General features: G+C 40.2%; 1 protein-coding gene across 1 annotated transcript in view; it reads right to left on the bottom strand.

The window, feature by feature from the left end:
- Nucleotides 1-14860, bottom strand: part of LOC139640100 (serine/threonine-protein kinase BRSK2-like) — a gene marked incomplete at both ends in the record, with an annotated part of 61531 nt that overhangs the window by 18426 nt on the left and 28245 nt on the right. The window contains one exon of the mRNA XM_071514267.1: nt 674-759. Coding sequence (XP_071370368.1) covers nt 674-759 — 86 coding nt within the window. The remainder of the gene's footprint in view (nt 1-673; nt 760-14860) is intronic.

Below are 14860 nucleotides of genomic sequence, written 5' to 3'. Positions count from 1 at the left end.
ACCAAAGTGCTGTACAATCAAAATCGCAAAAACCATAAAACACAATAAAAACAAAGACCAGTTTAAAAGAGGAAAGGACAATAAAATAATAAAAAGCAATAAGACCGTAAGAAAAAGAAAGACAACTGTGAAAGCAGTGGCTGTCAGCTGATCATTTTATGCATCCAGGAAAGGGTTAACTCTCTTCTTCACTGGCCAGTTTGGAGAAATCAAATCAAATGAAATGAAAACTGTGTTATGGTTGCTAGCAGTGTGAATGCAGCATAAGGCCAAACCTCTGTGATGAATCTTCTTTTAAAAACAGACTAAAAAAACATATCTCTTTTCGCAAGCTTTTAGTTAGGTTTAAAGTGTGTGGTTAACGGGAAAACTTTTATTTTATTTTATTTTATGTTAGAATCAGTATTATTACTGTTATTCCCTTTTTTTAATAATAATACCTTTGTATCTTATTCCTTTTTATTGTAATACCTTATATGTTTTTATCTTTTTTTAATACGTTTTTATTTATGTAATACCTTCTTATCTTATATGTTCCTATCTTATACGTTTTTGTCATGTATGATCTTTGCCTATATTTTGCATTTTATTTTGAAGCACATTGAGTCTACGCCTGTCGTATGAAATGTGCTATATAAATAAACTTGACTCGACTTGACTTGAATGTACTTACAGATATTTCTTATTTTCATAGACGTCATGCAGCTTTAAAACGTGGGGATGCTCTATGAGCTTCAGAATGGCTATCTCCCGCTCCACCTGGACACACAGAGAGAGAGAGAGAGAGAGAGAGAGACACACAGGAGAGAGAACAGGGAGATCAGTTATTTAATAGAGACATTCTTGCTCACTCGGGGCAACATACGCTCCAACACTAATATCATCCTCAGAGTGAACAGGACGAGACTGCCAGCAAGCATGTTTCACTGGGGCCATGCCAGAACCTGCAGCCTTCACTACTAATGGAAGCAGACATGACACACACACACACACACACACACACACACACACACACACACACACACACACACACAGGGCTGCTATTTGCTATATTATATTAATCGCACTGAGTGCCCCGGGGGCATTTTCACACGCATGTTGTTTGGCGTTTGTTGAATCAAAGGTTCAAACGTTTAACCTCTGGATTTGGTTCAGATGAAAAGCTGTAAACTCAGATTTGGGACAAGGTCGATGTTTAACTTTTTTGCTTCTAGTTTGATTGAAATATGTTTTAGCGTCATGCGTCTCACGCCTGGATAATCAATCGGTGAGTAAGAAAATCTAAACGACACTTCCTGCCACCTGTAGCAGCAGCAAGGTGGAAATAACATGATTGTCTGTTCACACGTCTGCCTGTTAGGAGTCAAAAGTAGCTACTGTGTATTGTAATAAACTGGTGACGCATAATTTAAATAAACAAATGAAAAACCGCTACAAAAACATCTTCAATAGCAAATCAAAGAAACCAAACGAGTGAAATGGACTATCTGAGCATAATAGATATCCAGTTGATACACACATTATGTATCTATATGTGTATAGATGCATGACTACATGTAGATGTATGTTTATGTATGTATTAGCTACAGTATATGTGTGTATTTATGTTTGAGTATGAATGTGTGTGAGCATATTTATGCATACTCCGTTTTTCTTTCCTTCTTTTTCTATTTTTGTGTAACTCCAACAGTGTCATGTAATCCCATGTAGGACGGGCCGCCGGTGTGGAATGACATGAAAATAAAGAATTCATTCACTCATTCATCCATTCATTCACATCAACAGAGGTTATTATTATTATTATTATGATGAGAAGCTGTAGAAACAGGAGTGTGTTGTCTCCCTCCAGCCCCAGCTGCAGGTCTGGGAGCAGTCTAGCAGCTGTCAGTCAGAGGCTTCACTCCTCACAGACACACTGTTGTGACTGCAGAGTGTCAATATGTGAGAAGTGCACAGCAGGCTCGGTGTCATTACTCCATCATCATCATCATCATCATCATCTATCCAGAAAACCCACACAAACAAGGGCACTTTCCCCGTTTGCGTTCTTGTGTTCTTCTCTCCTCCATGACGCGTTTCACATAACCAGTGTTGGGGTCGTTACTCACAAAAAGTAATGTATTACACATTACTCGTTACTTTTAAAAAAAGTAATGCATTACTTTACTTATTTACACCCTGTAGAAAGTAATTTGTTACACTACTCGTTACATTACTTTGGCGTTACTCCGCAACCTCGAAATCGCCTGAGATGCATTGTCACATAAATGCCAGTTAACAATATAACGTTAAACCTCACATATGCCCACATATCAGCACAAATACCTATCCTAAATTCAGAGTAATTTGCATATCTCCACCCCTTCAAAAGTTGTAGACCGCTCTGCCATTTTTGTCCTATCTCCCGCGCGAACTGTCTCTAGCCAAAGTCACACGAGAGGTCAGAGGTCAGAGGTCAGAGATTATTATTATTATTATTAACTACAAACTGTAAAGATGCTTTCGTGAAAAGTTTATTCTCTCCAGGAGAACCTGGCAAGACCGTTCTCCGATCAACTCGGCATTCTGGGATTTGATATTTAGTCGAACATTCAGAGAAAATGGAATCAAGCCTCTGTATTGGAAAAAGACACTGAACATTATAACTATTGCATGACGACGTACGTATACTTTTTTTTTTTCAAAAGTGTTGTGGCTGTAATTTCTGGGCATGGAAGCTTTCGTTTTGTAGCATGAGACTGAAGTGTTGCATCATAAAGATACGAGCCTCCCACTGGTTTCACACATAGAAAAAAAGCAGTAATACCCAGGAGTGTGTTCTTTACTGTGATTACGGCTGCTATAAGGAAAGTACACATGATTATAGTACAGAGCATCAGCAAGGGTGTTATGGCTTTTATGCGGTGCTTACCAAATGCCAAAGCATGTGGACTGGCTGAAAGGTTTCCTCCAAAGTAGTGTAATATACGATAAGAAGTGATGACAGGAGAAAACACGAAACTAGCTCCCTGGTTATCACAGGAGTCGACATCCAAACCGGTGAAGCGCAGCCCGCCGAGCCTCATGGGAAATATGAGAACCAGCGGAACACACACCGGCAGATTGCGTGTCTGTTGTATAATCCCACAGCAAATAATGAATATGACGTGACACTCAGCTGCTTTGTTATGAAAATGTGGAACAAGTCATTCATTCATGAAGCAGAAGCCCATGTACTCTTACACTGTGAACTCTGTACAGACACTCGTTCTGAATAATTTTTTCAACTTTCAAAACCATGTTGCGGATTTTAATAGAGTAGACGATGATTTAAATAAATTGTGTGTGGTTTTAGCTGGTGAATATTGTATCAATGAATGTGCCAAAGCTTTGCCACCTCATTCCTTACAGAAGAGTTCATTCATGAGTGTCTAAATTTTATAATGCAGTATTAAGATTGTTTTATATTCTTTGTGTTTGTGTGTGTGTAATATGACCTCTATTTTTTGTGTGTGTGTATGTATGCATATGTGTATCAATGTATTTGTACAAATGTATGTACTTATGTGTGTGTATATTTGTGTGTGTGTATATATGTATATACATATGTATGTTTTTTTTATGTGTATTATTTTTAGCCTGTGTCTCATAACTCTAAATGAGTCCTCGACCTCCTTTTTTATTGGGGTACTGTGTTTGTTGCCCTGTTTGACCTGTATGTTGAGGAGTGACACATAAATAAAATGATATCTATCTATCTTCATTTGAACTTAAAATGTAATGAACTATTGAAGTTGGTCAGTCTCTCCTTCATGTCTGCATATTTTGAAGTAGTTTTAGATGACTTAGATCTGTAGTCATGGGAGTTTGGCTTCCAGCCTGGAGCCACAGGCGAGGCCTTTCATATCACTGCTGGTGTGGGAAAAAAACAGAAATAATTTTTTTCTTACTTGTTTCAAAAAGTTCACATGGTCCCGAGTTTCACGACTCTTAGCACCTTGAAGGTTATTAATAACCTATGGTATTATTTTCCAAAATTCATAAGCATCAATGAGAAAAGAATCACAGAATCACATTCATTTCTCCTTACTTATACATGTTTCAAGTGGTGGAAAGTAACTAAGTGCATTTACTCAAGTACTGCACTTAAGTACAGTTTAGAGGTACTTGTACTTTACTTGAGTATTTCGATTTCATGCTACTTTACACTTCTACTCCACTACATTTCAGAGGGAAATATTGTACTTTTTACTCCACTACATGTATTTGACAGCTTTAGTTACTAGTTACTTTGCAGATTTAGATTATTAATACAAATTATAAATCAACTAATAAATTATGATATATTTTTATAGGTTAAGCTACCCAGCAGTATATAAAGTAATTAAAATTAGCTCCACCTTTACCAGCTGCAACATTAAAGTGATGAACACATTAATGCATCAATAATTATAGTCCAATAACATGATATATATGATTCTGAAATGGGCCATTCTGCATAATGACTTTTACTTTTGCTACTTTAAGTACATTTTGATGTACTTTGACTTAAGTAAGATTTTGAATGCAGGACTTTTACTTGTAACAAAGTATTTTTACACTGTGGTATTGCCACTTTTACTTAAGTCAAAGACCTGAATACTTCTTCCACCACTGCATGTTTTGTTATATAACAGCAATAGATCCTTTTGGCCAGCAGGCTATGTAGAGCAGCAACAACAGGTAAATGTCATGAAATGAGACAGAGGTTTATGAAGATTAAACGTCTTGACATCCCCATGCTGCCCTGAGCCGGTTCAGTGTAAACATGGCTGTTACAGTCTAGATTTACCATTAGCCATCTATCTTATTAAAGTAAAACTCCTCCCTAAAACACTTTAACACTGGTAAAAAAAAACAGCTAGTGGCGATGTACCTTGCATTTCTGGTCCCATTTTGTTGCTTGGTGGAGTATATTTCTTATTCTTATTTAAAATATGTCAACGATCTAAAACGTCAGGTTTTTGGTGTCAGTCCCTCAGAATCAAAGAGCGAGGGCTTCTTTCTAGAGCCGCCATTTTGCACCGAGAGACGTTCGACAATCATACAGGGAGAGATCCATCGTAGAAGAGGAGAGAGACCAGTTTCTCCACCCACAGGAGCAGGAGAGAGACCAGAATGCAATGCAGCAGCAAGTTGTGATATGGCCGCGATCATAGACACTCTCCAATACCCCTATGGTCACCTTTGATTGAAAGAAACAAGTTCACGCCACTTCTCTGGCGGTTGTGGATGAAGTGAAGTAGACGAGGCAGGTTGAGGGAAAACGAGGACATCGAAAAAGTAAATTACAGCACTTCATCACAAAATAACTCCTGGAATATACTGAACTTCACAGGTTGATGATACATAACAGTCTCAAAGTATCCTCGGGTGGATTCTTCCTTTACTGTAACTCTGGTTTGATAAATACAGACACGTGAGTCCAGTAAGACAAATATCAGCTACTGACTTTCCCACCACACCAGCCAACCTTATCAATATGATTTGAAAATATCACTTGAAAATACCAAATTGGTTTCACGTGTGTTGCTGCGGCGCTCATTACTGTCCAAATCAATATCAGTGTGGGAGACACAGTGTCCCCACACATAGTCCCTTACTCTACAGTCTGTTCACATATGCCTGCGTTGCCAAATATCATAATAACAGCATTGTGAAATTTGCGGACGACACCACAGTGATTGGACTGATAAATGACAACAATAACAATGAGGACGCCTATAGGAAAGAGGTGAGGGACCTGTCCATATGGTGTCAAGACAACAGCCTCTCTCTAAATGTTGAGAAAACAAAGGACATAACTGTTGATTTCAGGAAGTCCAAAACTGTGCAGCCACCAGTTTACATCAATGGTGTCCCTGTTGAAATTGTGAATAACTTCAGATTCTTAGGCATTCAGATCTCAGACTCCCTCTCCCGGTCTCTAAACACCAGTTGTGTCGTTAAGAAGGCACAACACAGACTATACTTTCTGTGATGCCTTAAAGAAATATGGAATGTCCACAAAGACCCTTGTAAATGTCTACCGGGCCACCATAGAGAGCATCCTTACTGGAGGCATACTGGTGTGGTTTGGCAACCTGACTCAACCAAGACCACAAACAACTGAGGAGGACGGTAAAAACGGCTTCAAAAATCATAGGAACTCTCATAGGAGCTCGGACCAGCCGCCTCAAAGACAGTTTTTACCCCCCAGGCGGTTAGATTACTGAACAGTAGCACTTTACATAACTCATAGTGATTATTATTTGTGGTCTCTCATATTTATTGTTTTAGTTTTTTTATTTATTCTTATTTATATATAGTTTGGGGCTGAGATAGAGCCAGGGCAGATGCATTTCAATGTACATTGTACTTTTTACATTACATTGCACATATATATGTATATATTTTTTATATTGCACATATATATTTATATATTTTTTATTTCTTATTATATTTTTATTATATTTTTTATTATATTTTTATTTGTATTATTATTATTTGTATTATTTTATTGTATTATTTTTCTCCATTTTTATGTTTATTGTATGCACCTTCATACCAAGGCAAATTCCTTGTACTGTGAAAACTTACTTGGCAATAAACCTGATTCTGATTCTGATTCTGATTAAATGTATGTGACAATAAACTTGAACTTGAACTTGAACTTGAGCAGGTGTTGGACTCAGTGGGGACATACATGTGTGCCACAGGTGATCAAACTAATCCTTTGCTGATACGTCTTATTGATTATCCATCCTCATCACCTGCAGGCCTTAAGCCGCGTCGGCAGCAGTGGAACGCACAAACGCTGTCAGGCATCTGTCCGTCACACAGCTCTCCGATCAGTCATTTTGTCATCATGACACTCCGCCTGCCCTTTTGTCGACTAACCGATCCCGAGAGCCTGAGTCATCCGCTGGGGTCCCGGCGCGGGGGCCAACATGACAGGCCCGGGAGAGGCCCCGGCGCGCGCAGAATGGAAGAAACCAGAAAATGAAATTTCATTCCCATCAAAGCCGCCGGTCTTCAAAGGTCTGTCATGGCGAGCAGTGGCTGGCAGGAAATAAATAATAAAAGAATTCCCTTTAATCTTTGGCCCAGTAGTTTCCCAAACCAGCCTCTGTCACACCGACTTCTCCCTCCATCTCTCTCTCATCCTCCAGCCCGCTCTCTCCCAGCGCCGGAGAGGAAGGGGGCCGCGAGAGCCAGAGAGGCGGCGGAGCGCTCTCCACTTCCAGTAGGACTCGGAAATGAATAAAAAACTTTTCTTTACTTTGCTTTCTTTCTTTGTTCTCGAGACTTTCATCTAGAGGCCTTTCCTTTCTCTCGGCTCCCTTTTTCGCCACCTAATCTCTCGCCAGTCCTCCACCTTTTTCTGCCTCAGATGTGCTACGCCGCGTTAGCCTGAAAGCCTCTCCAAGGGTTAGATTTACAAAAGAGGGAGGATGGTCCTGGGGTCACTCGCAGGGTCAGGAAGACGCTCCCCACAGCCACGACTTCCCCTTCTGTTTCAAGCTCGTTTCCTGATAACGACAAAACTGAATATCATTGTTTCAACTTAAACTGAAGGATTCCATGCTCCTCTGTGGGTTGAGGAGACTCTTGACTTTAGAGCTGCAACGCATAATCGATTAATCGATTAGTTGTCAACCATTAAATTAATCGGCAACTATTTTGATAATCGGTTAATCAGTTTGAGTAATTTTTAAAGAAAAATAAGTCCAAATTCTCTGATTCCAGCTTCTTAAATGTGAATATTTTCTGGTTTCTTTCCTCCTCTATGACAGTAAACTGAATATTTTTGGGTTGTGGACAAAACAAGACATTTGAGGACGTCATCTTGGGCTTTGGGAAACACTGATCCACATTCTTCTCCATTTTCTGACATTTTATAGACCAAACAACTAATCGATTAATCGAGAAAATAATCGACAGATGAATCGACAATGAAAATAATCGTTAGTTGTAGCCCTACTTGACTTCAAAAAACGTTTCAAAACCCAAACTCAAAACTGATAAACGCATGGCGGTCCAGCTAAAGACAAGTCAGTTTTTCTTACTTCCTGAAGAGTTCACATTTTGGAGATACGAGGCTTTCAGCAGAGCACAGTGACACGACAGCTGAGCTCTGGGATTTGGTTTGGTTTAGTTTAGTTTGTACATATTAAAAAACAAACAAGCAAAACATAAAAATATCTTAAGAGAATTACCAAACAAAAGAAAGGGAAAGAAATGTACAGGTACAGGTGAGGTAAAAAGCCCAAGATATGAGCTTATATCAAAAAAGCAACGCTGTTTAGAAGCCGACGTCTGAGACTCTGAACTTTCCCAGCAGCACATGAACGCACCATAATACCTGCTTGGAAAAGGATGCAGGTGCAGCGCAGCGGCCTATCCCTCTGCTATCAGATCTAATTATCCTCTTTGTCAGCTACTCAGATCAGTCACACACACACACACACACACACACACACACACACACAGTGTAGCATGGCAGAGGGTAATTAAACACATGTACAAGGTAAACAACTATTCAACCCCCCTGCCCTCTCCTGCGAGGGGGCGACGATGACATTTATTATGCTCGATTATGACCCATATGGTGTGTTAATGTGTAGTAATAAAGTGCTGGGTGAGGAGAGGGTGTGTGTGGGGGGGGGGGGGGGGGGGGGGGGGGGGGGTAAGGGGCGGGGTGGGTGAAGGCTGGCGGGAGACAGGAACACAACACACCCAGAAAAAAATGAGCTGTGACACGTGTGGCGGCGGGTCTACAGCTGGAGGGTGGTGGTGTGTGTGTGTGTGTGTGTGTGTGTGTGTGTGTTTGCCTATCCATTTTCTCCTACAGCAGTTAACCCTCATCCTACCAACATATTTAACATACAAGGACTACCGACTGCGGACCCCAAGAATAAGCTACTGTAAGAAACAACCATCATAGCAAAATGTTAACTTATTTCTTCTCAAAACATTATGAGTTATGTAATTAATGTCATCTGAAAAAAAAACCCAGATTATTATTATTTTAGGAAAGTTACAGTTAATTAAATGATGTATTGTATTTCTGACTTTGAACCTCATCTTACCTTAGGAAGAGCAGTATTTAGGGTCATCCCTGATAGTGTGTGGTACTTTAAATTAGGACCCATGGCAAACATGAACTCAATAAATAGTTCCATCTATTAAAACTGCATAGGTGGAATTGGGTGCTTTTGACTGGGAGTCCCCCAGGACCCCGATACATTGGTATTTTTTAAAAAGCACTAACTAAAACAGACACAGAAAACAATGAGATGAAGTCATTAGGAACAAATTCATTGACTAAGTCGTGAAAAACTGGAACGATAGAATAAAGCACCTGTAAAGATATGACAAAAAAGTATAGCTCTGGGGGTCTGCGGGTACCCCCAGTCGGTAGGACGGGGGTTAAAGGCGACGGCGTCTCGATCCGCTTCAGGCTTCGAGAACGGGGATTTTGGCGGATCTGTTCCTTTGCGATTCCGCCCGGCGCTCCGCTCAGATCAGACCAGATATTACGTTCCTTGAGGTATTTTTTTTTTTGTGAATCCGCTTTAATTACTGCCCGCGCCGTCTGGGTTACTGTGATCTCCTCCGAATCCCCCTTCCCCTTCCCCCGTCCCCGTCTAGTCCCCGTAACACCGCTCCCCCCGCTCACCTCAATTATCTCCGGCTCATCCTCTCGGTCTCGCGGAATTAGCGCAGAGGATCCCGGCCATGTTCGTTGTCATTAAAAAGCCGTTAACATATAAGCTTTTATCACGTAAAGTCACGCGTTATGCATACTGTACTGTAAAGGGAATAGTAGTGTGAGAGAGTTGCGGTAGATATTTGCCCCCCCCCCCCCCCCCCTTAAGACTCATATGTTCAGGAGTCGGAGCTCCGGCTCCTGTGGAGAGTTAATCAGGGTCTCACTGGAGTAAATGGGTTGATAAAACCTCAGTTTACTCACTCTACTCCTCCTCTCTACCTCTCCCTCTCTCTCTCTCTCTCTCTCTCTCTCTCTCCCTCTCTCTCTCAATTTCAATTCAGTTCAATTCAAGGAGCTTTATTGGCAGGATGTATATGTGCGCATGTTGCCAAAGCATATAGATTCAAAACATAAATGAGATAGAAGTAAAGTAAAATAAAATGAAATAAACCGCATACTAAATATATAGATTCATCACATAGAATATTTCTGGACAGTGACGACAATAACAGTGATGATTACAAAGAAGCAAAGTTAAAGGAGAGTTTACAGAGTTGATCTCTCTCTCTCTGTCTCTCTCTCTCTCTGTCTCTCTCTCTCTCTCTCTACTATTTCAATTCAATTCAAGGAGCTTTATTGGCATAGATTCAAACATAAATGAGATAGAAATAAAGTAAAATATAATGAAATAATCTGCTTATTATATAGGTTCATCACATAGAATATTTCTGTACAAAGAAGCAAAGTTAAAGAAGACTTTACAGAGTTGATGTCTCTCTCTCTCTCTCTCTCTGTCTCTGTCTCTCTCTCTCTCTACTATTTCAATTCAATTCAAGGAGCTTTATTGGCATAGATTCAAACATAAATGAGATAGAAATAAAGTAAAATATAATGAAATAATCTGCTTATTATATAGGTTCATCACATAGAATATTTCTGTACAAAGAAGCAAAGTTAAAGAAGAGTTTACAGAGTTGATGTCTCTCTCTCTCTCTCTCTCTCTCTCTCTCTCTCTCTCTCCGTCTGAGCTCCCACAGGAAGTCTTTTATCTTCCACTATCACCGCATCCCTGCTCCTACCGCCTGGTCAATAGACCACACACACCCACCCACACACACACACACACACACACACACACACACACTTAACATCTTCATCAATTGTCTATTCTGTCACTGTGAAGCCCTGAGGGAGTGTGTGTGTGTGTGTGTGTGTGTCTATTAGCCTCCTCCTCCTCCTCACAGCACTGTGGCCTGCAGACAGCTGAGCTTCAGTCAGTCTCACAGAGAGAGACTCATCTGAGGCTGTGCAGTGGGACCATGTGACGGCGGACACATTCCACCAGACTTCCTTATGAGTTCAGCAAATTCCATACTTTTTCCAGACCTTGATTTTGTCTGGTGTTCAATATGATTTACGCCAGATAGACATCTTGCCCAATGGTCGATTTGTACACAAATTTCAAGGGGGATGTTGGGGTCTTATGGAGCCAAACAATTTGATAGTGGGGAAGACAGCATGGAGGGAAGGGGACCAGCTGTTTATAGACCCTTTTGTTTATATTGGAGCAGCACAAAGGTGATTCTATATTCAAAAGACATGCAAGTTAGGGATGTTAGGTGTCAGATACTGCTAATGCTCTTAACCAAGGCATTTAGCAGTTATCCGTTTCCTTTACCAGCATATTACCACCCAAAGCAGTAATCAAATTATGAGCCACTGCACACAATTCAAATTCCCATGATCCTTAGTCAAATATGATTTGGGCTTACGTGAGAAAGACACACAAAGAGCTTCCTCGCTTTTGACGGTGACTACCTGCCACTTGAACAACAAACTTCAAACTAGGTTCATCTTGACTTCATTGGATGAAATGTATGGCCTAATGTTTTTTTGTTTTTTTTCTTCATTAATGTTTCTCTTTTGCCCCCGCTTCAAAACAGTGTAGGCTAAATTATAGCAAATAATCATTATGACTCCTGACGTTTCTCACACCTGTAGTCCCGCAGATCTACCTGTCCGCCAGCCCGTTTATAATAGCCAAAATAATATCCTCAAGGTGTCATGCAGGTTTCGCTGTGCCATCAACCAATAAAAAAACATGCATCCGTATCAATGCAGGTGCATGTGACCCCACGCCCTCGGATTTGCTGAAAACTACAGATGTACTATATTCTCAAAAATGATAAAATATCAATAATAAGTGGCTTACACATTTCTTGATTAAATGATATCTGTGTGCCATAAAGAGGGATGAAAGAGGGATGGCAGTGTTACTAAGGGGATGGTTTTTGATCATTTTTATTTCATTATTGATCTTGCCCCTGCTAACTAGCTCATATCACTGTTTAGATGAAGATTGTTCTTCACAGCGACAAATATCAGAATATGTGAGATGATTGGCAGGGTTCCTACACATTTTAAAATTCCATATTTTTCCCAGACCCTATGTTCTTGACTGGATTTGATTTTGGTATAGATAGAGCGTCCCTCTATCTGAACATTATTCTTCACATCAACAAAAACTGTGGACTCAAAGTGGCTCTACAACAACATAAAAGCTAGAATTATGTGTGTATCAGACCTGAACCGCAACATTTTCCATACTTTTCCAGACATTTTTTTTTTCAAATTCCCAAACTATTCAAGACCTGGAAAATGATCAAATTCATTTTTAATACTTTTCCAGACTTTCCAGACCTGCGTAGGAACCCTGAAAATAAAAACTCTGTCCAAGGCAAGGCATTCTTCTCATACAAAAACACATACATAGGCACATGCGTAGTCTTGTGTATTCTTTGCATTAGCCAACAAATAATAAAGGCTTTTTGCTTTTTGTATGGGAAGAGTGCCTTGGACAGTTCTCATGCCCTTGTTTTAATTAATTTGAGTGCACAAGTTATGTATCGTTCCCTTGTTTCATGCCCTCATTTTTATTATTTTGTGCCTGCAATTTCACAATGAACACGTGTCTACAAGTTAATAAAACACGAACGTTTTTAAAGCGTGTGATCAAACTGATTTAATTGCTTTTATTATATTGTTTGTCTTTTAAACTGGTCTTTGTTTTTATTGTGTTTTTATTGTGTTTTATGGTTTTTGCCATTTTGATTGCACAGCACTTTGGTCAGCTGTTGTTGTTTTGATTGTGTTTTTATTGTGTTTTATGGTTTTTGCCATTTTGATTGCACAGCACTTTGGTCAACTGTTGTTGTTTTTAAATGTGCTTCATAAATAAATTTGTATTGGATTGGATTGGATAATTCACTTGACATAATTAGTTGAATTTACCTGATTGCACCGATTCATTTAGCGCAATTAGCCTAATATTGTGTTGAATAAAGACATATGCAGTTGAATGAGGCTTTTGATACACAGCAAAAAGAAAACGGGGTTGGTATGGCTGCACTGGCTTTATGTGCACATGTCATATATATATATTTGCACATTTTTTATGCAACTTGAGCGCATGTTTTATATACAGCATATGTCATTCACACACAATAGCATGTCGTATGCAAGAGCTGATACTTTCCAGCTCTCTCTGGAAAGGAGGAAAAACACAAACCTATCTGTGATGAAATAGCTCAGCTGTGTATTTTCCGGGTGCTGACTGACAGCCTTGTGTCTCTTTAGGTGGTTTGTAATCAATCAAGTGGCAGTGTGATGAAGCGACAGGGCCAGATGACTGGGCGGGAGTGATGTGTTACTCTGCTTTTTTTTTTTTTTTTTCCCAGAAGTCCAGATTGTTTTCCCTCCGTCTAAGAAAGAGCTGACCTCTGAGCCGGTGATGGTGGAGGCAGAGTGTGAAGGCAGCAGGCAGCGGGAGGAGACTGACACCGACCTGACTGACGGACATGTTAAGAGACGACCTGCCAGATGGATGATGAGTCAGGACTGAATGACCAGGCTCAGACTGAGTCACTTCTGCAGCACTCCTCCTAAACACACTGACTGATGACTGACTGACTGACTGACTGACTGACTGACTGACTGACTCATTCACTGACTGAGAGTCTGTGCTGTGAATCAAAAACACACTCCTCCACTTCTGCAAACATGGCCCATGACCACAGAGTCCACCCCCCACCTCTCTCTCTCTGTCTCTCTCTCTCTCTCTCTCTCTCTCTGTCTCTCTGTCTGTCTCTCTTTCGCTCTCTCTGTCTCTCTCTCTCTCTCTCTCTCTCTCTGTCTCTCTGTCTGTCTCTCTTTCGCTCTCTCTGTCTCTCTTTCTGTCTCTCTGTCTGTCTGTCTGTCTGTCTCTCTCTCTCTCACTCTGTCTCTCTCTCTTTCTGTCTCTCTCTCTGTCTGTCTCTCTCTCTCTCTCTCTCTGTCTGTCTCTCTTTCGCTCTCTCTGTCTCTCTTTCTGTCTCTCCGTCTGTCTCTCTCTCTCTATCTCTTTCTGTCTCTCTCTCTCTGTCTCTCTTTCTCTCTGTCTCTCTCTCTCTCTCTCTCTGTCTCTCTCTCTTTCTGTCTCTCTCTCTCTCTCTGTCTCTCTCTATCTCTGTCTCTGTCTCTCTTTCTCTCTCTGTCTCTCTCTCTGTCAATTCAATTCAATTCAATTCAATTTGCTTTATTGGCATGAATGTTACAGCAACAAAATTGCCAAAGCGTCTCAGGAAAATCAACAAAAGGATCTAACAACAAAGTAAACTGTCTCTCTCTCTCTCTCTCTGTCTGTCTCTCTCTCTCTGTCTGTCTTTCTGTCTCAGATAGATACAATGCCATACATATAGACACACACAACCAGAGTCCAAAATGTACTTTTGTCTCACCTGCTACAGACCCAAAAATTTTAAAAACAATTCACCCGCCAAAATAAATAAATAAATACGTTTCTTGTCAAAATAATGCATATACATTTCTCACAGAAATATGTCTAGCTTTTGTTTCTAGAATGAGGTCCTGTGTGCAGATTTAGTTTAGTTTTAGATGTAGTTTAAATGTTAAAACTTGTCCTCCCACTTATAAATGGATCAAGGTTGAAATTCCTCATGAAGTGACTCTCCGCATTAGAATAATTTTCAGTTAATGTTTCAGTTAATGTTATGCCAGTTACCACCCAGGAAATTTAGACAGTACGTCTATTGTAACAGGCAGCGAATCAGGATCCAGTTGCTTTGCTGTGATTTGATTGGCCCACAGGCA

The sequence above is a fragment of the Centroberyx affinis genome, unplaced genomic scaffold (genome assembly GCF_046629955.1).
Source record: "Centroberyx affinis isolate AG114_WGS23_722 - 3 ecotype Tasmania unplaced genomic scaffold, CSIRO-AGI_Caff_v1 ptg008332l_1, whole genome shotgun sequence".
Classification (NCBI taxonomy): Eukaryota; Metazoa; Chordata; class Actinopteri; order Beryciformes; family Berycidae; genus Centroberyx; species Centroberyx affinis.
The sequence above is the reverse complement of the archived record's forward strand: the minus strand, read 5'-3'. Positions and strand labels throughout refer to the sequence as shown.